This window comes from Natrix helvetica, assembly GCF_964273705.1.
Source record: "Natrix helvetica genome assembly, chromosome: 1".
Taxonomy (NCBI): domain Eukaryota; kingdom Metazoa; phylum Chordata; class Lepidosauria; order Squamata; family Natricidae; genus Natrix; species Natrix helvetica.
In genome coordinates, this window is record NC_138548.1 from 272,763,480 (window position 1) to 272,790,938 (window position 27,459).

Genomic DNA, 27,459 nt, shown 5'->3' on the forward strand with positions numbered 1-27,459 from the left:
TCTAAAACGCCCATCTTCAGAACTCTGAAAGATACCTTTACTCAAATTGTAAGGGTGGAAAAGCTGGGAGAGTTTTCTTAAAGAAAGCAAGTGCCCTTGGGTCTTTCAGTGAACCCATTGGAAACTGTTGCATATCCCTAATTATCTTGTGACTATTTCGTGTAACCTTTGTAATGTTACTGAATAATTTATCGGTAACATAATAGCCAAAACTCTTCAGATTAGTAGATTAGGAGTGTTGCATCCTTATTTGTTTTTCTCCTTTTGGTTACCCCCAAAAATCACTGTGGTGGCAAGGGAATGTCTCCATGATGAGCTTCAGTCATTACTTCAGTATCTTTCAGTCCACAATTAGCTTACTTAGACTGGTTTAATTTGCATAATAAAATTTGATTAAATAAAAGGCCATGATTCCATCCTTGCCAAGTGGAGCATCCTTCCTTTAACCATTGGAATTGCAATTCCTGGACCATATAACCCGATGAAGCTGATGATCAAACTATTAAATTTCCCTATCGGCTGCTATAGATTACTGCAGGCTACTTACATCTGATTTGTCTAAAATACATTCTGTGGTCTTCTGATAGAAAGCCAGTAATGCAAGTAACAGCCTTGCACAATTTTATTTACCATTGTCAACAATAATATCTAAATAGAAAAGTCTGGGTTTCAAGTATTGTCTTGTCCAATATTATTCATTATTTTAAAACAATGCATAATTAATATGCAGAACCTGATTTCAAAGAAGGATATGACATTGGAATTAAATGCTATAGAAAACAATAGGTGGTTTACACATTCTTTGTTTATATATTACCTTTCTCAAATTCAACAGGTTGATGGATTTTGCATTCAAGGTATGGTGCATCACAACAGAATTCTCATGTATTTATTTTTATTTATTAAACACATTTATATAACTGCCCAACTCATGCAGGTGACTTTGGGCAGTTTAAAAAATTTAAAAACCCCACCGTGTAATAAAAAACACCCCCCACCTCCTTCCTTGGCAGCAGCAACACAATCAAACCAAGGGGGGTGTGGGGGTGTATACACACGATGGATGGATGGATGGATGGAAAGAAGGAAAGGGAGGAGAGAGGGAGAGATTTTGAGATTTGTCTATGCCAGTGTTTCTCAACCTCAGCTGTAGACTTCTTCAGCTCCCAGAATTCCCCAGCCAGCATGCCAACTACACATGATAAAATGTCCCTTCTTTTTTTTTAAAAAAACAAAGTTTTATTGGTTTTTAAAGAAATAACAAGGAAAAGGGGTGGTGGAATAGGTTACAAATTTTGGCAGTTACAATATGTAGGAGGTGTTCCCTCCCCCCGTGCTCATAATTTTCATTTATACATAGATTAATTTAATACTAAATAGTAATATTTTGTCAGCATATAAACTTTTATCTTCAAATAATTTCTATCAATTTATATCAAGCAGATTTTCTTGCTCATTTTTGTGATCTGAGTTTTCTTGGTATTGCCCCTTCTCCCCCTGCCAGCAGAGCTCCGGCCCCTCCCGTGTCCTGTGAGTCTGGTATAGGATCATCGGATTTATCTAGGAGTTCTTTTTTTTTTCCATAAAGGCCTGAGCCTCTGTGGTTGTGTTGATTCTAACTCTTGTATCCTCCCAAAATATTAGCATGCCTTCAGGCATCAACCATCTGAAGCACACCCCTTTCTGGTATAATTTCTTCGCTAGCTGCGAATAATTTTTTCTTTTCTCTCTCACTTTCTTAGGGATCTGTTTCAAGATGGTTATTTCTCTATCCTGATATTTTAGAGCTTGCCCCCTTTGCACACTCAGAATCTCATCTCTTGTAGTCTTTCTGAGAAATTTAATATGTACCTCCCTTGGAACATTATGTGTTCTAGCATATGCTGAATTTACTCTATAAACCAGGTCCAAGTCCCACCCCATCTGTTGTTTTTCTTTTTGGATGTATTCAGCCAAAAGGTTTGTCATGATGTCCCTTAAGTCTTCATCATCCGCCCTTCTTATGGTTGACATTTTCATGATAAATTTGAAGTCCTTTGTATATTCTAGAAAATTTATCTGGTGCCATATACCAATGGTGCATTATTTTATATAATATCTCTTAAGATTACCCAAAGTGTAATCTCTTGTGTTTGTTTTGTATTCCCCTTGATAAAATTCTATCACAATAACTTAACCACTTGTGTTTCCCTATTATTTCTCTTCTATAAAATGCCTCTTCTGTTGAGAACCAAAAAAGTGTTTTGGGGCACAACATTGATTTTAGCTATTCTAAATTCTCAGTATGGCATGTCTAACATAATGATCAAATAAACACATTAACCTTGACTTTATCATATTGCAAATACCCATGCCACCCAAATCTCAGATCATGTCTTTATAATTCCATAATAACTCTATTTCTCAGCAGAAAAAAATAGATGTTTTGGGGTACCAGCTGATCTTGCTGATGTACATTCCATGCATATGAAACTGCAGATCGCCTAGAAGAAAATCCAAGAGTCTTTTACCCCCCAAAAATGAAATTTTGCAAACGAATTCATGTAGTTTTCTTATGAGACCAACCATCTGATTTGCAAAACATCATATGCATGCATCCAAATACTTTGAAAATGCTGCTTCACAAAAGATGCTCTATAAAGCACTTCTTTTGATATTGTTAAATAGGGTTTTTTTTCATTGCATGGCACCTTCCAGCCTTTCTCTTAGCTCTCTCCACATATCTATGCATGAACATTCTTACTCATTGTGTGTCTCATATGCTTCTATACTGAATGAAGTATTTGTCTGTTATCAATTTTTGTATGTGTGGGTGCGCATAGAGTGTACATGTATTATATAAATTAGTAGATTATACTCACATGTATAATTTCATCTAGGCTCTTCATTGTGTTACTTTCATAAGCACTCAGTGAAAGGAGTACTTCAATATTCAGATGGATGGATGGATGGGATGGGATGGATACATGCATCAATTGATGTGTGCTCATAATTTCTAAAAAATAATTGTGTGGGAACATCAAAACATTCAATCTAATTCCATTTAAAGAAGTGTTGCTACATGAAGCTTACAATTTATTTCATTATGGATACATTATTGATCTATGAATGAGGTTTAAAACTTTATTACATTTCTCCATTACATTTTTTGCTGGACTTTGCTCAATATTTGTCCTTTATGTTTATATTTATTTATTTTTGCTATATATCCCTCTCTCTATGTAATGAATTTTCAGTATAATCCATCTGTTCTATTGATAGAGTCTACTCTCAATTCATCCTCCTAGCAGTACTGTGAAATGGAGAGCGCAGTGTGAATGTCGGGTTCAAATCTTTGCATGAGTTTCTGGATTTAAGTAGGGACTAAAATTGAATCTACGTGGTAGCACCCTAATGCTTTGCATTTTATATCTTTCCCCTGAAACTCTTATGCTGCTGATCATTCCTAGAATTGAGCTGAGAAAGAAAGTATGCAATTATGCCTTTTCTTGCATAGTCTTTTTAGCAATAGTAACAGCACAAGGGGCTCAGTGGCTAAGATGCTGAGCTTGTCAATCAGAAAGTTCGGCAGTTCGAATCCCTAGCGCCGCTTAAGGGAGTGAGCTCCCATTACTTGTCCCAGCTTCTGCCAACCTAGCAGTTCAAAAGCATGTAAAAATGTAAGTAGAAAAATAGGAACCACCTTTGGTGGGAAGGTAACAGCGTTCCGTGCGCCTTCGGCGTTTAGTCATGCTGGCCACATGACCACAAAGATGTCTTCAGACAGTGCTGGCTCTTCAGCTTTGAAACAGGATGAGCACCGCCTCCTAGAGTCAGGAACAACTAGCACATATGTGCGAGGGGAACCTTTACCTTTAACAGCACTTAGATTTATACACTGCTTCATAGTGCTTTACCGCTCGCTCTAAGCAGTGTACAAAGTCAGGATATTGCGCCCAACAATATGGGTCCTCATTTTACAGGATAGAAGACTGAGTCAACCTTGGACTGGTCAGGATTGAACTCCTGGCAGTCAGCAGAATTAGCCTGCAATACTGCATTATAATCACTGTTGCACCATGGCTTTTTCCCATAAGCTTTTAGGAGGAAAATTGTGCTCATGCATAAAATGTGTTAGAAAGGTGTACTTTATAAAACTCCTTATCCCATAGTAAAGTTAGAGTCTGCCCCAACCCCAATTATCTAATTAGGACCATTATTTTCCACCTATATTGTGATTCCTATTTCTCAGTGACTTGAACAATCTCTGATCAGGACTGCTAAAAGGGAAGGCTGATCTGTGCATTGGGAACAATGGGTTGCAAAATTAAAACCTCCCTCCTTTCAATCCGGAGTGATCCTATGTGTGTGACTTGATCATCCTGGATATAATAAGAAAATGAAGACAAGGGTTAGAAACCACTCATGTGATCAATCTCAGAAGCCCTGATTTGTGTTTCCACTCTGATTTGGCTTATTTGCCATCAACCACCTTATCAGATGAGCATATCTGATTGACTGCACAGCCCTTGTTCAGCATATAATTTTATGATTGCCTGATACACAAGAAAAAAAATTTTTTTTTTTAAGTAAGCAGTGGGAAACGGCATCAGCAAATCTTACAGTGGAATGAGCTTTTCAAAAAGTTCTTTGTATTCCTCTCTTTTAAGAAAGCATCTTTGGCCTAAAAATTAAACCAAGCAAAGTTTTGGCTTGACCTCAAACACTATAAATATAAATTTGGTTGGACTTTTAAAGTACTTTGCATGAATATTAGATTACATGCAATATCTGATTGAGTAACAAGATTAGTAAATTGGATTAATGCAGTTTTAAATGCTGCTTTGGCAATGAAGACAAAAGCTAAAGTCAAATGACCTAAAAACAGATTATAAAGGAAAATATATGTATAGTCTTTCTATTTGGTTTTCAATGAGGTCGTGGCAATATATCATCAATTAAGAAGAGTTATAATAAATGAAAATGTTTATACTAAAATGCATTGGTATATTTTTCTGCATAAATCTTAGTAAGGATTATCAAAATGAATTAGAATGATAATAAATAGATATAGCAAATAAAAGCGACCCATTTCAAAATTTCAAATAATTCAGTCCGAGGGGTTGAAGGAGAGTTAAGCGATCTGCTGCTTTTTTTCGAATTCTGTACATTGTCTGATTCTACTCCACTCTTCACCGCAAGGTCATAAATATGACTAAGGCACTAGGCCAGGGGTGTCAAACTCTATTTCATTGAGGGCCACATTAGAGTTATGTTTGACCTCAGGGGGCCACGATGGGCATGGCCAGCTCAACGTCACTTGTGTAGGGGACGCCTGTGGTGGCCTGAACACTCTGCTAGTGAAAACAGGTTCCCGAGCTCCATTTCCAGCTGTGGCATCCTCCTGCAACCCTCTCTGTCAGAGAAAATGGAGCTTGCGAGGGCTGCCCCTATATTTCTATAAAAGTTGCTTTTGTATTTTACCCCATTGCAATTGGTGCCTTGTTGGCAGAAAATTCTGCAGAAGTGGATGATGGCGATTGAATCATGAGAGTAGTTTCAAAATTGGGCAGGGAGGAGTGCAGAATTGCTCCACAGTTAGATTTTCTTTATATCCACATTCTAACAAGGCTTCAGAGATCTGTGAGAGAGCCATTTTTTAACTGATGTAAGAGAAATAAAAATGTCGACAACTCTGAAACTGAAACAAACTTCAATATCTGTTTTACATTCAGTGTTCTTGAAAACATGTCGGGAAATATACCATTAAACATCAATATCAAAGAGCCTCGCTGGGATCAAAGCACATTCGTTGGACGCGCTACCCACTTCTTCACTGTTACTGATCCTAGGAATATATTGTTACCCAATGAACAATTAGAAAAAGCAAAAAAAATTGTACACGATTACAGGTATGGTTTGGGTTTTCTCCCCCTAATTTTATTCCAGTATCTCTAGATGGCTACCATTATTCTAAGAATATTGTAATAAGATCAGAGAAATAATTTGTCTAGGAAAAATTAGTCCTTTCGTAAGTTTAAAAAATTACTTTTGGAATTCAGGAGTTAGGCTCCAGGAGCTAGGAGTTAATATCCTGAAACAATGAACTAGGAGGCAATTGGAAAATCTAAAAATGCTAATATTTTCACATTGGAAGTATTTTAGAGATGAAAAGGAAGCACCAGTTATGGTAATCTTCATCTTATGACCACAATTAAGCCCCAAATTTATGTTGCTAAATGAGAAATTTGTTAAGGGAGGTTTGCCCCATTTTACGACTTTCCTCACCACATTTGTTAAGTGAATTACTGCAGTTCTTCAATTAGTAACATAGTTATATCTGATTTCCCCATTGACCTGGAGGACACTGCAACCGTCATAAATGTGAGTCAGTTGTCAAGCATCTGAATGTAAATCACATGACCACGGAGAAGCTGCGATGGTTATAAGTGTGAATAATGGTCATTTCATGTTTTTAGTGCCATTAAAACTTCACACTGTCATTAAATAAACTGTTGTAAGTTGAGGATTACCTGAATAGAGAAAACTATGCATATTTTCCTCCAATGGTTATGAAATCATATAGTTTGGATAATTTTAAAGAGAGCAGATATAAATATAGAATGAATGATATTATTACATGGGGGTATTATTATACTTAAAAATATCCCTTAACCTTTAGGAACTAAAATATTGGTAGTATTATATTAATTATAAACTATATATATTTTCGCTAATCATAAGGCAAAGCATTGTGGCCCCTGGGCTGACAGAAGATGAACTGTGGAGAGCAAAATACGTCTATGATTCAGCCTTCCATCCAGATACGGGTGAAAAGATGGTTTTAATTGGTCGTATGTCTGCTCAGGTGCCTATGAACATGACAATTACTGGTTTCATGATGACATTTTATAGGTAAGTAATCTTAAATTACTGATAAATGATAGTGAACAGAATAAAGAACATTTTTTAAGGCTTGGCTATTAAAAAATGTCAGAGACATATGTTGAAGGGTTAGAAAGACTGCTAAAGGGAACACTTTGCCTTTTTACTAATGTCCCAAACGTGTTTTTTCAAGAGGCAACTGGACTTTCTGGTTTTTCTTTGAAGATATTTCACTTCTTATCCAAGAAGCTTCTTCAGCTCTGACTGGATGGTGGGGAATGAAATCCTTCAGTCAGAGCTGAAGAATCTTCTTGGATAAGAAGCATCTTCAAAGAAAAACCAGAAAGTCCAGTTGCCTCTTGAAAAAACACCTTTGGGACAACCATGACCTGGATGACTGAGAATCTCTATAGACTTTTTACTAATGATTTCCTCATTTGTACTGATAAACAGTTTTTTCTGGATTACTTATGACACATGCTTCGGATAATTCTGTCTTTTATCTGACATTTACAATGAGGTGTCCAAATTCCCATCCTATTAGGAAAACTATTTAAAGCAGCTAACAAAGGGAATTCAAAATGGATTGTTGACAGATCTAGTCTAGGGATTGTTAAAAGTGGCATGTCAGTTCATCTTCAGAATGTGTTATTCATCTATGCTTTATTACTTTTTAATGGTAAGGATTTGTACTTCTGGGTCTATATCTGTATATTATCTGGATTTAACAACAACAACAACAACAACAACAAAGGAACTATGTTTTCCTACTTCTGAGCATTTGAAACATGGGCAATTTTTGTCTGGTAGCTTAATTTTCTATAAAATATTACTAAATGAATTGGAACAATAGTTAACACCCTGATACAGTAACAGAGAAGATGAATCAAACATTTTTCTTTCTTTCTTTGGAACAATTCTGAAAGAGCTTCCCAGGGGCTTAGGCCACAGCTGGTTTCTCTTTTCATGAGCAATAAAGGAGATGTGCCAGGATTTTTTCTGTGGGAGCCCAAATCTCTGCTGTGATTCCTTCTCCTAAATTAGTACTCTGATAACATAGGAAGGAGGATAATAGAGGCTTTGGGTCTTCAAAAATTCAAACAGTCCCATCATTCTCCTGTCATGCTCCAGAACTGTTCTAAAAACTACACTAGATTTAGAGCTGAGATAAAGGAAGAAATGCTTTATTAAAAGTTTAGCAAGCTACAAAAAACATTTGGCCACTCCATCCTCAAAAGATTACCCATTGTGTGCATTTCTGACATTGGCTGCAGTAAACTAGGAAGGCACATTGTAGGAGGTAGCAGAGATATTTCTCCCTCTGACCCCATAAGGTAAGTGATGACTATATTCAAACTGTAACATTTTTCTTAAAACATGTATATTTCTGCACTTTGTGTAGGCAAACACCATTGTTCTTTGAAGTAATCCTAGCTTAGTTGTTTCGATAGTTCAGAATAAGTTTGTTTGGCTCTGCCCAAAATAATTTGATTCACTCTTGAGTTAATCTGATCTAAATTATGTTTAAAGGATGAAACTTCATTATTATCTGGATAGATTTAATATAAATACACTACAGTACTTTATCTACTTTGTAACTTTATCAGATTGAGCGCATATAAAACTTTATAAAAAATTAACTGACCTTTCCTTCTTCCAAGAACAACTCCAGCCGTGGTCTTCTGGCAATGGATTAATCAGTCCTTCAATGCCATTGTAAATTATACCAACAGGAGTGGAGATGCTCCAATTAATGTCAGGTAAAGCCATCAAGATGCCCCAGCAGATAATTCAAGTATGTTGAATAAAATATGTGCTCTAATTTAAAAGCTAGGTCTAATATGAAGCTTAACATGAACTGTGTAGGAAATATTGTGCCACTAGAATTGCTATGGATTTAAGAGTATGTTTTAAATTACTATGATATTGTTGAATCAGTATAGACCTGATGATGCTGGTTTGTTGGTTTAATATAGTGATATTTAAAGAATCTCCCATAAAAAGGGGGGGGGGAGAGAAAAGAAAAACATGGTAATTATCACCATGATACAGAAAGGAAGGGCAAAATCATTGTAGATTTCAAGTTGTTTCAGATCTGCACACTTCTGAGAATTGCATGCCCGGGACAAGATAGCTCTCTGCTTTTTCTGAATGGCTTTCAGCACTATAATGATAATGGATCATAAATTGCTTTGTTAAGATTATTATTAAATCTGCAATGTGGTCTTTCATAGAATGGCTTGACGTGACGACATATAAGCACAAGGTAAACTATGATGGGGAAAAATAGAAGTGATGCTAATTTAATAACAGTAACAAGCATATAGTGCATTTAAAACATTTAAAGCCCTTCACGTAAATATTATCAGCATACAAAATGCTACTAGATGCATGACTGCCAAGTTATTCCTGTCTGGTACTAAACACAATTCTTTTGCATGTTGACCATCCCTCAAGATCATTTGCATTGTTAAAAAGACTAATTAGGTCACTAATGCATTCTAAGTCATTCATTATGAATTTCAGCTGATGCAAATCAGAACATGTTGTGTGCAACAGACTGTTATACTTTGTGATGTTCCTAACTTCAGCAAGAGTTTTCTAAATAACCCATGATTTAAAAATGTGAACTGGTGCCTGGGAATATAGAAGTAGAATATATAAGGAGACTGCTTAGAGATATTGGACAAATAGACAGGAGCTGCATTTAAATTTTGAACAGAGTGGCCTGGAGTATATTTCTAGGAAGTAATAATCTTCAGTAAGTCAAAGTGCTATGCTTGATCCAAGGTGATTGAAGTATTTTTCCTAAGTGCAGTCTAATCTTCAATGGGAGCACACCTTATAGCATGCATTGGCCTTGCAGTATTGTAAGGCTAGTGTGTCTCTTTCAGCTCTTCTGAAAATATCAATTGTGTTAAATCACTTTATTGCAAGTAGGTTTAGATTACTTGAGTCACTTTCTATAGAAGATATAGCCAAGTATTACTGCACAAGCTATAGGCCACACTTGGCCTTTCGAGTTACATGCCAGGGGCTACATTCCAAGGAGACAAGGTCAGACTAAAATATGACCTTAAAAGTTTAAATTGAATGAATTATATAGTTATTATGGTAACACTCCTCTGAATAATTTCCTTCTTCTGCCATCTAAAAATTACAATTGGTGCAAACTCTGGGTGAGTACTAGGTGTCCCATCAAAGATTTTTAGGGGCCATACATAACTTTGGGTCTCAAATTATACAGCTCAGCTCTCGTGTAATTGTCAGGTTATGGCTTCCTATCACTCTTGGGAAAGTTGGATATGAATTGTCAACCCAAATATATACCCAAATATACTCCTGGATTTAAACTAAAGAATTCTGAGAATAGATCTGCCACAGAGCCATGACATTTTAAAGCTCAATGTAGATATCTGTTTTCTACAAGTTTTAGTCATCTAGTTATTTAAAAATTCCAATAAAAGTTATTAAAGCACAAAACAGAATAATGGAAAAGTAGATTCAATCTTACTTACAGTCATAATAATCCACTGCATAACTTTGAGCTTTACCCTTCCTTTCAGCCCAACCTACCCTATAGAGGAGTTGTGAGACTAAAATAAAGCTGCATATATCCCATTGCTTTGAATGTCTGCATGATGTAGCATACTTATATAACTAATGAATAAAATAGCATTAAAGAGTCAACTAATAATTTCAGGAGAGCAAATCAAAGAGAAGTATGTAAATTAAATTCAAAAAGAGGAGAAAACCAATCCTAAATGGAAGGGAAAATATTTTATAATTCAGAAGTAATGCAGGGGAAAAAATCCATATCCAACTGACCAATTCAGGAGATCTATTAAAAGTGCTTATGTTGCAAAGATTAGACAGATTTATAATAAAGCAAGTGACTCCATTAAGATAACTCAGTGAAAGCAGCATAATTTTTTAAAGGGCAGTTTCCACATTCTCCATTGTTTTATCAGTCCCTATTGTCCTTGAAAAGGGACTTTAGAAACACTGGCAAAGAAAACTTACCAGCCAGTTGGTTGTTCTAGTTTATCTTTTGGCAACATTTGTACTGCTGCCATAAAATAGGTTGTACTATGCCAGTTATGTGTATAGAATCAAAAATTGAGACTTAGATCATGTGGTTCTTATACAAATACAAACACTCCTATTTTTGTTTTAGCCAGCTGGGAACAGCCTATGTTTCTGCTACCACAGGTGCTGTTGCAACTGCTCTAGGACTTAATGCACTCACAAAGGTATTTCCACTATTCTCTCCTTGTTTGAGACTATTGCATATTTTATATAACAGTTTTTATACGCATAAGGTGAACCTGGTTGATTAAAAATGCATTTATTCTTATTTGTGTTATGATAAGATCACTGAATGACCTTATGGATCCTCCATATTCAATTATTTGGTTTAACTGAAATTAACTGAGGGACTGTCTCTTGCCGGTCACATCTACCCAACTCACTAGAGTGGGGAGGAAAGGAATGTTGCGGTCCCATCCCCTAGGAAAATACACCTGATGGGACCCAGAAGAAGGGCCTTCTCCATAGTGGCTCCCTCTCCTTGGAACTCATTCTCCCAGATATTAGAATGGCCCCCACTCTAACACTCTTCCAGAAGAGGCTGAAGACCTGATTCTGCCAGTGGGCCTGGGGAGCCCAGAGCAGGGTGGAGCCCATTAAATGGCTTGTGTGATGTTTCTGGGGTGATAATTATAAATTTATTATTGGATTATTTTTAACTGGTTTTATTTTTATATATATCATGTTTTTATATCCCTGTAAGGTGCCTTGAGTCACCATGTGCAAATAGGCAGCAATATAAATTTTCTAATAAATAAATAAAATAAATAAACTGAGTAGTAACCTATGCATAGACCTTCCCTGCAATCAGAAAACTAGATATCAGAGACAAACAAATATGTAGTCTTCTGTTACTGTGTTTATATATGTGTACCTTTCCATATATTGCGTATATTTATACTAATATAAATAGTAAATATGTCATCGGACACAATGCCTTAGAGCAGGGCTCTCAAACTCAAAGCCCTGGGCCAGATCCAGCCTGCGGGGTACTTAGATCTGGCCCACAGGACTGCCCTGGAAACAGCAAAGGATTGGCCTGTGGTGCCTCTGCCAGCCCTCCTGAGTTCTGTTTTCGCTGGCAGAGGGTTGCAGGAGGCCTTCACAGCTGAAAATGGAGCTTGGGACTGCCACAGGTGTCCCCGACACAAGTGATGTTGAGCTGGCTACGCCCACCCTGCCACACCCACCTTAGCCTCCAAGGTCAAACACAATGCTGATGTGATGAGGCCCTCAATGAAATTGAGTTTGACACCCCTGCCTTAGAGAATACAATTTGTACTGAAAATGCACAAACAGCTGACGCCCATAAATACAGTTGGCTCTTGAAAGTTAAGTTACATTCTTTGAAATCCTCATGATATGATTATGACAATTATTGGCTCATGATAACCTCATGACTGGATCTTTGCTGTCCTCTTCATAAATCGGATAAAAAAGAACCTGCCTTGCAAGAAAAAAAAAAAGAATTCTGAATACATTGTGACTCATTGACAAACCAAAGTAGCATAATACTAAAATCAGTCACAAAGTTGCTGTAGGCTCTTTCTTGGAAGAGAAACTCACTGAAGTTACAGTAACTTCTGCTTAAGTGAAAGAAAACTGGTTCTGCTTTCTGGGTTCACTGATAGTGCAGTGTCAGTGCATTTTCAGAAAAATGCAATGGGGGAAAACTATCCTTAATTTCTTGTAAGGAAAAATACTTAAAATACATTACCAAGAGACACAGTTACCGCATATTCTCTGCTATTTTGATCTGCATTCTTCAGACAGCTGGTCATAAAATAGTATTACTGTTAGACTTTTGGCTGCTGTTCTTCATGGCTTAAGTCAAAATTCTTAAATTAAAAAAAAAAAATTAACCAGGCTTAGCCATATTCAGGTGACTCTCTCTTCTCTTTCCACAGCATGTTTCACCACTTATAGGACGTTTTGTTCCTTTTGCTGCTGTAGCTGCTGCAAATTGTATTAATATTCCGTTAATGAGGCAAAGGTAAGATAAACTGTAGCATGTGACCTTCAGAACTTTTTGGCAGCAGTGTGGGTAAAATGTGTGTGTGTGTGTATTCTCAACTGTTATTTTATGCTAATTCTGTTGGTTTTTTATTTCAAAAGTTTTTATTATTGTTGCTTTTTAACTGTTAACTATGCACTGACATGTATGGGTATTAATTAAGACATATTAATTAGCTGTTCTGCTGTTGAAATTTGAGGAACTGATTTTCAATTTATCAAATCTGTCTTATTGACCACAACAGGTGGTCTTCAACTTACAACCACAATTGAGCCCAAAATTTCTGTTGATGTGAGTTTTGCCCCATTTTCGACCTTTTTTGCCACAGTGAATTATTGCAGTTGTTAAGTTAGTAACACAGTTGTTACGTGAATCTGGTTTCCTCATTGACTTTGCTTGTCAGAAGTTCTCAAAAGGTGATTCTACAACCCTGGAGCACTGCAACCGTCATAAATATGAGTCAGTTGCCAAGGGTCTTAATTTTGATTACGTGACCATGGGGATGCTGCAACAGTCATAAGTCACTTTTTACAGGGCCAAGTTCTAGGCTGCATCAACAGAGGGATAGAATCAAGATCACGTGAAGTGTTAATACCACTTTATAATGCCTTGGTAAGGCCACACTTGGAATATTGCATTCAGTTTTGGTCGCCACGATGTAGAAAAGATGTGGAGACTCTAGAAAGAGTGCAGAGAAGAGCAGCAAAGATGATTAGGGGACTGGAGGTTAAAACATATGAAGAACGGTTGCAGGAACTGGGTATGTCTAGTTTAATAGAAAGAAGGACTAGAGGAGACATGATAGCAGTGTTCCAATATCTCAGGGGTTGCCACAAAGAAGAGGGAGTCAAACTATTCTCCAAGGCACCTGAGGGTAGAACAAGAAGCAATGGGTGGAAACTAATCAAGGAGAGAAGCAACTTAGAACTGAGGAGAAATTTCCTGACAGTTAGAACAATTAATCAGTGGATTAATTGCCTCCAAAAAGTTGTGAATGCCCCAACACTGGAAGTCTTTAAGAAGATGTTGGATAGCTATTTGCCTGAAACGGTATAGGATTTCCTGCCTAGGCAGGGGGTTGGACTAGAAGACCTCCAAGGTCCCTTCCAACTCTACTATTGTATTGTATTGTATTAATCACTAAATGAACTGTTGTAAGTCGAGGACTACCTGTATATCTAAAACCCACCTCTTCAATATCACGATGCACAAAGAAAAGAGGCCGGGCTTATGTCATGATGGTGTGATGCCAATTTAGTCATTCTGTACATCCTATGGATCCTATTAAACATCACACTTTACTTTACTTTATTTCAAATTTATAAACCGCTCCCTCTCCCCGAAGGGACTCGGGGCGGTGGAGGGATCACAAAAATTTGAGAAATGATGACTTGAACCTTGAAAGGACATTGATGTAAGCATTTGGAGTCCTTTAAGAATGAAACAATGATCTTCTCAGTTCTTTCTTTTTCTTTTCTTTTCTTAAAAACCCAACAGGGAACTAAAGTATGGTATTCCCATTACAGACGAAAATGGGAACAGACTGGGTGAATCATCCAAAGCTGCTCAACAGGCTATTGTGCAAGTTGTGGTTTCAAGGATCCTCATGGCTGCTCCAGGAATGGGTGGGTCCCAACTTACATTAAGTTTAAATGCTAACATTCTTCTGATAATTCTTAAAAATTAGAACTACTTCTGGTAACTGTTGTGCTTCCCTCAGGAAAGTAATTGATAGCTCAATAGCACTGCCACTTACCCCATAGGCTGTAGGGAGCTCTTGTAAGAAACTTGTACACATGTATTTCATTATGATATATCAAAAATCAGTGCTTTTAATCTTGATCAAGATTGGGATTTATAAAATAATACAAAACACTTTGACATTTGAAATATTAAAAAAGAACTTTGAAGAATGGGGCCAGAAATTAGTAGCCACAATATCAACAGGATCAGTAATGATGTCTGCTTCTATGGATAGACTATGTTTAAAGGATGTTAATAAAAGAATGACAGATGTGAAACAAATCTTCCTTGATGAAGAAATAGTAGAATCAGAAATATTGGGTTTTAAAAGTATGGCTTATGGGAAAGAGAAAGCTGAAAGTGAAAATACCAGTGACAAGCCAAGCCGATGTCATGAATAAGGACTCTTTACTGGATATCCAAAGGACAAACATTGGAACTCAATTTTTTATATTTGTTTAGCCCAAATCAATCAAGTGCAGGATGAAGGTTATGTTCACTGAAATATATGGACCATCATCTACCATACTAGTCTAGTTTAGAATGGTAGATGGACATTTTTTCAACTATCCAGTATAGAACTGAGAAAAATGGTTGGCCCAAAGTCATCTAGATAGCATCCATGCATAAAGGAAGACTAGATTTTCTTACCTTAGTCCTGTAGTTGTAACCATACTTCGAGCCTGTGGCTTAGTGGCTAACAAATCTGCCTAATATGTAACACAGCCCAGGTTCAAATCCCAGTAAGGGTATGGCTAGCTGATGAGAGCTAAATAGCTTGAAATAGATCTATACTAGTCTCCCTTTATTTATTTATCAGCACAAATACAACATATAAATATAAATATAAATATATATGTTGTATTTGTACTGATAAATAAAGGAAGACTAGTATAGATCTATTTCGAGCTAATTAGCTCTCATCAGCTAGCCATACCCTTACTGGGATTTGAACCTGGGCTGTATTATATCTTAGGCAGGAGTCTTAGCCACTAAGCCACAGGCTCGCCTCCTTATCAGTTGAGCCAGGGAAATATGTATGTATTTGTGTTACAACCCCTGGTATGCCTAAATATGGGAGGAAGGTCACTACTCCCTCTTTCTGTCCTTCGGCTCATCACAGAAGACCATGCAGGCAGAAAACCATATTTTTATTTTTAATGTTGCCTTTTTTATATTTGTATATATTTGTATATATATATATTAAGAAATGCTTAACTTTTAAGTCATTTGTCAAAATATTTGTATTCCTAAAGCAGCATAAAGCATTGCATGAAATTATTAAGCACAAAACTTTTGCTTACTGTCTTTTAGCCATTCCCCCATTTATAATGAATACTTTGGAAAAGAAGGCATTTTTAAAGGTAAGCCTATGTTCCGAAAGAGATTTCTTTCCTGATCCATTTTATTTTATTTAAAAGATTTATATGACTGCCCATCTTAAATAATTATGAGTGGTTCCCAACAGAAATATAACCAATAACTATGAAACCAACGTAAAACAATAAAATAGTAGATGATGGTGTCTGAAATATTACAAAATAGCCTCTCAGAATTACATTCCCCATTAACTGATGTTTAATTTCCAAACATCATTATATAGGATGCTTACAATAATTATGTAAGTATGCTGATGACTAATAGGTGCAAAGGACCTTGAAGGCTAGTAATAAAAATCAAGGAACACTGTGGAAAAAAATGGGAAGTAGATAAAGAAATTTATAAAGAAGACTAAACTAATGACAGCAGGTACAATAACTACCATAGAATTAACAAGGATGATATCAAAGTGATAAATAGCTTCTGCCTTTTATAATCAGCCATCGATACAGGTAGTCCTCAATATATGATCGCAGTTGCATTTCAGTCATAACCTGAGGCACCCACATGAGTGGATCCAATTTTATGACTGTTTTAAGGATAATCAGTCAAATAGTCATAATTATGAATCAATTCGCTGATTGGGTGTTTTTTGCGAGAAACCATCAAAGAACTGCCCCCCCCCCAAAAAAAAAATCACAAAAGACATTTACATGATTAGGGAGCATTGCAACCAGTTATAAATATGAGCTGATTGCCAAGTGCCTGAAATGCAATCATGTGACTATTGGGGAAAACAACATGACATTTTACAATGAGGACCCAGATTGTTGGGGGCAATACGCTGACTATGTAAACTGCTTAGAGAGGGCTGTAAAAGCACTGTGAAGTGGTATATAAGTCTAAGTGCTGTTGCTATTGCTACAATGGCTGGCAGTGCATTACATGCCATGAAGCATCCTGTATGAGATTTCATAACTTTAAAGCAGGGCTGTGCCACGCGACCATTGGAACCTTTTTGTGTGTGTGAAGTCCAGCTGCTTTTGCATTGTGTGTGAGTTAGTTGTGTAGCTTTTGTGTTATTTTTGTATAAAGTGTGATAGATGGTTTTTGAACTCCCTGTGACTCTGTGAGCTTCCTACTTGTTGCCCACCCAGTCACATGCCAACCAAGTCACATCCACAGAACCGGTCGGGAAAATTTTTGAATTTCACTACTGCTTCAGAGGGTCATAAAATGACAAGCTGAAGTCGAGGACTACCTGTAATATAGGAACGAATAATAAATATTCTGCAGACTAACACTTGGAATAGCAACAAGTGGAAGGCCTTAGAAAAGGTATTCAGATGCCATGATATTGTTTGTCTATATCTACAAAGATCAGAATCTTGAAATCCATGGCATTCCATGTGACATTCTATGGAACTGAAAGTTGGAAGAGCATTGATGCCTTTGAACTTTCATGTTGGAAAAGACTTCTGAGAATTCTATGGATCACCAAGAAAATAAACAATGGATGATAAATCAACCCAGTGTTCTCAGTCACATTAACACCAGGCTCACATTATCCTACTTTGGACACATTAAGTCCTAGGTTTCTGGAGAAGATGAATATAGATCAACTATAAAAAGTATTAATAAGGATTATCAGGGAATGTTTTAAACATTAAAGCATTTTTAAATTTATCAAAAGCAGCTGTAAAATATGAGCTTATTGTCAGTAATTACTGACAAGTATATGAATACAGTAATTTATTTCAATGGTAATGCTAAATACCTGAAGTATTTCTATCTTCAGAAGAGCTACCAAACATTTCCTTTTACTTCCAGATTCACAATGTCCCTAATTTCTACACTGCTAGTTATTAGAAGATAACACAAATGTGTGCTGTAAGAAATAATAAAAAGAGGATATTGCCATGTTCAGCTAAGACTTCATTGCTTATTGTGGAATTTAATTAGGCATTCTAATTTAGCAGCTTTTACATCTGAACGAACCCTTTAGTGACTGTTCCGTGTCTTTTGACACAGTCTTAACTCTATGATTTTCTGGTTCTCCTCCCTTGTCCATTCTCTGCTTCATTGACTGTAAGTTCAGGTGAATCATTAGTCTTCAGTTAGTTAATCATAAGGCTTGATATCGATCAGTTCTAAATCCATTGAGCAACAGAATGCCCTTTTTTAACAGGCTGCTTGTGCAAGCTCAATACTTTTCCATTACTTAATTATTAACCCCTGAAATATTATTCATCCTTTGAAAAAAGGCAAGGTTATGTAATAAAATGCATTTCTAGAACCACAATCACAGAAATAACATATTGTATCTTGTGACTTGGAGAACTTCAGCAATTCTTCACGCACTTCTTTGTTTCAACACTGTGGACCTCACTGAGTATAAATTTGCTAAAACTTCTCAAATATACATTTCTGCAAAATAACATATGGATCACTTAATGTAAGGGGTAGACAATACAATACTGTTGTTATTTGGGTCAGAAACTGTATTTATTTTTAATTGGCCTGAATAGTTTAATTAAATGTAAATTTAATCTTAGAAATATAATCTTACATCTATTGATTATTAATTTTATTTGGGGAATGAGTTCCCTACATTCTTGATGTAAGAAATGAATACATGTGATTCATATTTTGGGTTTTTTTTTTTTGAAATATTTCTAAAACAAAAGCATTGGGGAACACTTATCTATATGGTAAAATCAGAGTATATAATTCTGACACCCATTTCCCCCTGCTGGACTCTAATTTGGGACCCATTCTGCCTTTTTGTTTCCCTTGTTGCTTCTATAGCAACAAGAAGAAGAATCAGGAAACTAGAAGGAAACATTCTGAAGAAATATGAAGTAATTGAGTATGTTATACCTTGAGTAAAGATGATTGTGGGGGAATATTATAGCTGTCTTCAAATATCTGATAGGGTGTTATATAAAATATAAAGAAGTCCAGAATGCAGGCCACAGAAGAATGGATTTAAATTACAAGAAAATAGATTCTATTGAAATGTTGGTGAAAACAGTTATAGAAATTGGACACTAAAACCAAATGTATGAAATAATTGAGATAATTCTCCCCTTCCAAGCACTAGGCATCACTGCATCAGTGACATCTCCATTACAGCCTGGGTAACAATATACTATTAAGCGTTATCAACATACTTATGATATCTTACCCCAGCATTTTGTCACCAGATGTTACACAGATGGGTTATAGGTCAGGTGGAGGCATCTCAAGACCTCTCTCAATAAGGAGTTGGTAACCCTAAAAAAATAATGCTGAATAACACCCCATAGATGCAATAAAGGAGGAAAAATAAACATGCTTCATCATCTTTATCAATAAAAATGGTGCATATTCCCAAGCTTGATCACATTTACTTCTTGTTTTTTCTTCCACCAGTGTACCAGGAATAATTTCTGGATGTTCATTTTTCAGAAAGCCTTAGTGAACTAAGGTGCCCACTGGGACTAGCCCCAAGAAAGAAACAACTCAAGGGTAGTAATATCTACAGCCTCATTCACCTCCAATGATCAGTTTCTCATCAGGCACTAGACAGAGCTGCCCACCAGAAGGCTGGGAAATTCCCTTTGAATCTGCTCCAGGATTCATTAGGTGCCTGGCATGGACTATCCTAAAAAGGTCTCACTATCCCATGGAGGTCATGCATGTTCCCCATTGTATGTCTGTTTACTCTCTTATAAACCTTCCTTGTAAATCTCTTGTAAATGTAAATGCAAATATTAATTTCCTTCTTGCTATTTATACCAGCAATGAAGTCATCATTCCAGAGCAGCAGAGGAAGGAAAAGGAAAGCACAGATATAATCATGCGATTTTTTTTTTCATTTAGCAACTGCTTTGGTTCACCACAGAGCTGTTGGTCCAATTGCAGCTGTTAAATGAGAACTGCCTATGCTTTTATACCTATAGAAATAATGATAGTGCTTTTTTGAAATTTTATAAAAATGCAATTGCCATGTTGCAAGTTAGAATTCAGAAGCATCTAGGAGGCTATTTGTTGCAACATCCACAATATTTGTTGTATCAAATGTAATAAAATATTGCAAGATCCAATATATTGGCCTTCCTTCACTATAAAATATACTCAGTTAAGCCTTCATTCCTCCTATATTTTTTGTATCATTCAAAGTTTTGTATCCAATAACTCTGTACATAAATTCAGACTGAACCTATCATTTTGCTTCTTTTTTTAACACAGAGGTTCCCATGGATGAGTGCCCCCATTCAAGTAGGATTAGTGGGTTTCTGGTGAGTAAAAATTTCAGAGGTGACCTGTTCGTATTTCTCATGCTGATGTTCACTTTTGTGTCATTTGTCCACACAAATGTTTACTCCCTGACTTTGAGGAAGTTCAAGATTCTAAGGCAAACCATGTCAAGAAAGCAATAGGAAGAGTGTTTACTAAATCAGCAACTGAGAGCAAGACCAAAACCATGAAGGCAACTTAAATGTATGTTTGACTTCATCTGGGCTGAAGATATTTGAAAAGCAGAGGAAACAGCACATCACAGTGTCCACAGCAAGGGGTCAAAATCTGCAACGTGGGTAGTGCAACACCAGAGTCCAAAGCCTGCCCACATGTGTTGAGGACCCAGCATGCAAAAAAAGGGGGGCAGCCATGAATGTGACATCCCTCCACCTATGGTCAGAAACTTAGATGCATAAGAAATGATTTTTGCCTATAGCCTGCATTACCTAAATCTCCTCAGGCTACTAGTAGTGAGAATATAAATTGGGGCAGTCAATTCAGGGGCCATGCAGCTTCTTAAACACACTTAAGAAACATACAATGTATTGATGAATACTGAATTCAGTTCTGGTCGCCATGATGTAAAAAAGATGTGGAGACTCTAGAAAGAGTGCAGAGAAGAGCAACAAAGATGATTAGGGGACTGGAGACTAAAACATATGAAGAACGGTTGCAGGAACTAGGTATGTCTAGCTTAAGAGAAAGAAGGACTAGGGGAGACATGATAGCATTGTTCCAATATCTCAGGGGTTGCCACAAAGAAGAGGGAGTCAAGCTATTCTCCAAGGCACCTGAGGGTAGAACAAGAAGCAATGGGTGGAAACTAATCAAGGAGAGAAGCAACTTAGAACTGAGGAGAAACTTCCTGACAGTTAGAACAATTAATCAGTGGAACAGCTTGCCTCCAGAAGTTGTGAATGCCCTAACACTGGAAGTCTTTAAGAAGATGTTGGATAGCCATTTGTCTGGAACGGTATAGGGTTTCCTGCCTAGGCAGGGGGTTGGACTAGAAGACCTCCAAGGTCCCTTCCAACTCTACTATTGTATTGTATTATTGTATTGATATCACGGTACCAGGAGATGCCAGAGTCGAAGAAAAAGAACTTGAAAAAATCACAAAATACAGCAACCTGGCCATCAAAACTACCCGATTATGGATGAAACATGTAACAGTGATACCCATTGTCATCGGGGCACTTGGTACCATGTCCAAGAATTTTATAAGATACATCAACAAATTGCAGCTTCCTGCAATAACACCAGTGAAACTGCAAAAAAGCTGCGCTACTTGGAACATCGTATATTTTAAGAAGGTACTTGGTTGATACCTAAGATCCTGGCAGCAACCTGTATCAACCATTAACACCAGTCAATGATATTTGTGGTACATTTTTGAATGTTCAGTTGACTGAGTTTCATTTTTAATAAAAAAAACTATATAATATTACTACTAATAATAATACAATCCTTTTCATATTTAATCTCTATGTTCTGTAGGGTTTCATAAATATCTATTTTGAATATTTGATTTAGATATGTTGATATATTGGAAGTTCCTTCCAATTCCAAACGTAAGGTTCTTTACTATGGTCTCTCTTTTTCATATACAAGGGTTGTACATCTTTACAGTCTGTTTGAATCTTACAAATCTTAAGAGAGTATCTTGGTGGATATACAATAAACAGCACCCAACACGTGACTTCTTCTGAATCCTTTCAGCACCTGATCAACTGCTGCTACGGAATCCCTGCAGCTTGTAGAGTTCTCACTGCTTTCTGAGTTTTCTTGTTTGCTTGCAGACATTTCATATCAGGATTGTTGTTGTGGAGAAACTAGGAGAAGAAAAAATAGGTTGGATATATTTGCCACCTTGAGTTTTTTTTTTTTTTGAAAAAAACAACAACACAGAATACAAATAAATCAGTACCTTCTGCCTCAATCATATAATCTTGGGGCTATAAATATCTATGTCCAGGTGTGCTAGACAGATACAGCATGGTTTGCTAAGCAACAGTTAAAACAAAATCATGTAGCTGATTTAATAAGTAAAGTTATTCATTTCCATTGGTTTATTGGTGGAAGCCAAAGGTAGAATCAAGGATTGGTTAAGAATGACTTATTTGGTACTCCAACTTACTGTGTCATTGATATTGTGTAGCATCTGCTTGTTACAGTTCACAAGAAGAGTCCAAATGAACCAGAGGTAGGTTGCTCCCAGTTCGGCCTGAATCAGGCGAACCGATAGTAGCGGCATCAGGAGGGTCCACTGCGCAGAAGCTACCAAACCGGTAGTAAAACATTGGCAACCCACCATTGAAATGAACCCTATTTAGTCTCTTCTCATACCCATCTCTGGTGTCTGACAATCATCCTTTCAGATGGACTCTGTTTGGTTCCTGGGCAGAAAGCATTGCCTTTACACAATAGAGCCATGGATGGATAGTTTCAATTATTGGTTTGGTTTGGTTTGGTTTATTGGATTTATATGCCGCTCTTCTCCCAAAGGACTCAGGGTGGCATACAACATAAAAACACATATGACAAAAGTTAAAAGAAAGATTAAATTGAATATCCAAAAAACCCCAATAGACATTTACAATGAGATTTAGAAATTAAATAAATATTAACAATTAAAATTAATAATTTATTTTATTCAAGCCAGGCCGGCTTGCTGAAAAAGTCAACTTTTTAGGGCGCGCCGGAAGGACCGGAGGTCGGGAATTATGCGAAGCTCCGGGGGCAGCTCATTCCAAAGGGAAGGCACTCCCACAGAGAAGGCTCTCCCCCTGGGGGTCGCCAGCCAACACTGCCTGGCCAACAGCATCCTGAGGAGGCCAACTCTGTGGGATTGTACTGGGCGGTGGGAGGCTACCGGTGGCAGTAGGTGGTCTCGCAAGTACACTGGGCCTAAGCCATGCAGCGCTTTAAAGATCATAATTAACACCTTGAATCGCACCCGGAAAACAACCGGCAACCAGTGCAGGCCGCCTAAAAGGGGTGTAACATTGGAACACCTAGGTACCCCCATGGCAACCTGCGCAGCTGCATTCTGGACCAGCTGAAGCCTCCGGGTGCTCTTCAAGGGCAGTCCCATATAGAGAGCGTTGCAGTAGTCCAGGCGAGAAAGGACGAGGGCGTGAGTGACTGTGCACAGGACATCTCAATTCAGGAAGGGGCCCAACTGGCATACCAGGCGAACCTGGTAAAAGCCCCCCCCCTGGTCACAACCGTCAGGTGTTCTTCTAAACTAAGCCGCATATCCAGGAGGACTCCCAGAGTGCGGCCCCTCTCTGAGGGGGCTAAAATTTCTCCCCCATCATCAAAGATGGTACAAGATGCACAAATCAGGATGACGGAAACCACAGCCACTCAGTCTTGGAGGGATTGAGCTTGAGCCTGTTCGTCCCCATCCAGATCCGTACAGCCTCCAGGCATCGGAAGATCACGTTGAGGGCATTGTTTGGGGTAGAGATGAAAAGTTGAGTATCATCAGCGTATTAATGATACCGTACCCCAAAACCACAGATGATCTCGCCCAGCGGTTTCATGTATATGTTGAACAGGAGGGGTGAGAGAACTGACCCCTGGGGCACTCCACAAGTGAGGCACCTCAGGGTCTCTGCCCTCCAGTCAACATGAACTGCGATCAATCCGACAAGTAGGAGGAGAACCACCACAAATCCAGTCTATCACATCCATAAGCAGAGGCAAGCCACCAGGATAATACCACAGCATGGGCAGCGGCAGCGACAGTGGCAAAAAACCCAGGTAGGGAGCCACGCCGCTGCTGACCACACCCACGCTGACAGCAGAAAAACGCTCTCCATTTACCGCCAACTGCCCTGTTTCACTCACAACATTCCGGCTACAAGGTAGGAAATCTCAGCTCAGGGGTACCCCCGAGGTCCTAGGACGTTCCCATAGCTGGACCTGGAACCAACGATGGGAGGGTACCCGCTGTATACCCCTAGGAGGAAAATCATTTCCCCGAAGTTCTCCTCAAATGCGACAGGACACCATCTTGGGCATGCACAGTAGGTAGGATGTAGGTAGAATTATTACCATTCTCTCAATGAGGGGTGTGATTTGCTTATATTGCCTGACAAGGTGCCTATTTTCATAGATTGGTGGTACCATTTCTGCCCCTGTCTCTAGTTTATAATGGGTAATTTTACACAACTCTTTTTCATTGTGCCATCCTTTTTAGCGATCATCGAACTTCGTTCTGAGACAGCTAAGCAACTGTGCCCTTTTCAGATCCACAGCCATGCTAACAATGCCAATATCTGTGGCGTTTCAAATTCCCCAGACAGAATTACGCTATTTTTTTTGTCCTCCCACTTTTGTTCAACATTGTTGATCTCCCATCTTCAGAGGAATTCAACCTTTGAAAAAAAGAACAGTTTTTTCTTCAGCCACTTTATGAAAGTAGACTTCTCCAGGTAATAACCCACGTGAATCGCAAGGATCACATGAACAATTCCGCACAATCTAACCTGCCACCCCACTTGGTTCCATCTTTCTGCAGCCTCAAGAAGGGAACTTGGCTCCCTCCAGAAACCTTTCTGTACAGATATTGACAGGCACATAAATAACCCATGTGTGTGAATTCAGAGATGGAAATGAACTGCTGCCGTTAAATAACCAGTTCTTATGACATTTGAATTATTGTTCGGGTGCTAATGTGAAAAACTCTTATTCCAAAAAGCCAAAGTTGATTCTGCTTAAAATTATCTGAACTCTGAGTACATTAAAAAATACTAACTTTTGTCTCTTCCAGCTTGGTGTTCGCAACGCCTCTGTGCTGTGCATTGTTTCCACAGAAAAGGTACAGTTGCTTCTTGACTACTTTTCTATGGTGAGAGATATTATGCCATGCAGACTATGAAAATGAGAAAACAGATTTATTGCTTTCCAAAAAGCTCCCAATTCATTCAATAGTCATGTTCCTCTGGGGAATACAAGTACTCTTAATTCCCAATGATATGAGTCCTGCCCAAATTCAGACCATAGAGGGATGTTTTTTTCAATCCTAAGTACACATTTTCCCATTTGTCCTATTTCTATCATAACTTTATAATAAACCTTTGATTGGCCTCCATTTTGTTACTCCAGTAGCAAATCTGCCCTTTGCTCTGGCCCTCATACCTTCCTCCATTTCTGTGGGCATGACAAAGGGACATTCCATAAGTTATCTTTTATAACCTGAATGTAAGAAAAACAAGAAGAGTAATGTTTGCTCTACCAATAGCTTTTCCAGAGGTTATTTTCAGATCCTGATTTTATATATCATGTCATAAATTTTACCTTAATTTTAGCTAGGAAGGCCAGCAATATCATCCATAGAGACCTCCGATGGAAGAGAATATTTGGAGTTCAGGGTTGAACTGTGGTATTCTTGGTGCTTTGAACTTGGTTGTTTTCTTGCAGACATTTAATTACCCAACTAGATAATATCATCAGTACTAGGAGGGAGGGATGTTTGCACAGGTCTTATTTATTCATTCATTCATTCTTCATATTTCTTAACTGCCCATCTGCTTTGAAGAAGGTTTGAAGAAGGGCTCTGGGTATCGTATAATATCAATAATATGAAACATTAAAATCAGAGTACTTTAGAAATAAATGCTTTAATATTATAAAAACTACATTTAAATATTTCAGAAAGTTCAAGTTTCAGAAAGTTCAAAATGCAGTGGTTCACACAGTTCTTCAAAAGCCTAAATTGCATCTCTTTTGCGGGAGCTGCATTGGTTGCTGATTTGCTTCCAGGTGCAGTCAAGGTGCTGGTGGATCACCTTTAAACCCTACATGACTGGGGGGAGGGGGGTTATTTAAAGGATTGCCTCTCCCCAGTTATATCTACCTTGCACAGCAGGGAAGTAGATATGGTGGGGCCTTCTCAGTGGTGGCCCCATCCCTATGGAATATCATCACTCCAGAGATATATTGGCTTCCACACCTTTTCTAGAAGCACCTAAAGACACACACACCCCCAGACTGCTATGGGACTGATAAAGTGGCAAGTCTGTTTGTATTGGATGCCCATCATGGGGGTTTGTCATGGATGTTTAATGTTGTAAGTCTGAATAAAGCCATATACATTTGTTTAAAAATAAATATACATGATGACATCCTAGATTATTGGAAGGACTTCTGTATGAAGAACCTGTAGGCCAACAACAGCTAGAAAACTGGCAGCTGTAATTTCACATTGTTGCCTATATAATAATAGTAGTGGTTAGCGGAGTAATTTTTGGAATAGTATTTTAAAATTGCAGCTTTTTTTCCCCCAGTAGATTGTGCTGTGACCCTCAGTGCTATAGTTCCATCTACTGTACTGATAGAAAACATGCTGCAATTTTTCTTTCCTTTTGAAACACAACATGTCATAACACAACACACTAGAACTGGCAGTAAGGTTAGGAAGTAAAATAGAAAAAAAATAGAATTAAAAATCTATGAGGATGAATTGGGGAGAAAGTATAGATAGCATGCTGACGTAAAAGGCTTGGGAAGAGTCAGATGCAGAGAGAGAGAAATGGAGAAAAGCACAAAGGCATACCAGCGAATTATGGGGGGGGGGGGAAACGACTAGAGAAAATGGAAAATGCAGCCAATGGAGAAAAACATGGCAAAATCCCTTCCAGGAGAAACAGCATCAAGGATAGATAGAGTGCCAGCAGCAGACAGAGGAAGCATAATGAAAGGGTAGATCAGTTTGAGGAGGAAAGACAGCGGAGGCATTTTCAGTAAAAAAGGAAATTGGTGAAAGCCTCAGCAGGAGGGAAGGCAGGAGAAAGAATTAGGAGAAAGGAATTAGGGTGGGAATTGGAGGAGCAGAAGCTGCTCATAATGGCAAAACAGGAGATAAAAATTGGTGTCACCAGCTGCAGCCGGTTTTTCTGCCTGACTGCATGCAATGCGGAGGCCGCTACCCTTTCTGCACTTGGAGGGGTTCCTCCATTCTCCACGGTGCTGCTTTTGTATCCCGGAGAAGGGGACTTCATGCTTCTGGGATGTCCCTTTGTTTATACCAGAATGGAGATTCACAAAAAATCCCCTTTCCCCCTTCCTTTTCTTTTTCAGATATCAGGTGAAGGAGGCTTCCCCTCACCCACTTCAAATTCTATACATTTTCATAA

The 27,459-nt window shown here is 37.9% G+C and overlaps 1 protein-coding gene across 2 annotated transcripts in view; it reads left to right on the top strand.

The window, feature by feature from the left end:
• SFXN1 (sideroflexin 1) overlaps window positions 1-27,459 on the top strand; it is a 35,012-nt gene that overhangs the window by 1,553 nt on the left and 6,000 nt on the right. For both annotated transcript variants that reach the window (XM_081937856.1, XM_081937855.1), the window contains exons 2-10: window positions 5,715-5,891; window positions 6,724-6,894; window positions 8,526-8,624; window positions 11,042-11,117; window positions 12,861-12,946; window positions 14,465-14,592; window positions 16,025-16,074; window positions 20,264-20,313; window positions 25,095-25,142. In XM_081937856.1, the coding sequence (XP_081793982.1) occupies window positions 5,728-5,891; window positions 6,724-6,894; window positions 8,526-8,624; window positions 11,042-11,117; window positions 12,861-12,946; window positions 14,465-14,592; window positions 16,025-16,074; window positions 20,264-20,313; window positions 25,095-25,142 (872 nt within the window). In that variant the 5' untranslated portion in view covers window positions 5,715-5,727. The remainder of the gene's footprint in view (window positions 1-5,714; window positions 5,892-6,723; window positions 6,895-8,525; window positions 8,625-11,041; window positions 11,118-12,860; window positions 12,947-14,464; window positions 14,593-16,024; window positions 16,075-20,263; window positions 20,314-25,094; window positions 25,143-27,459) is intronic.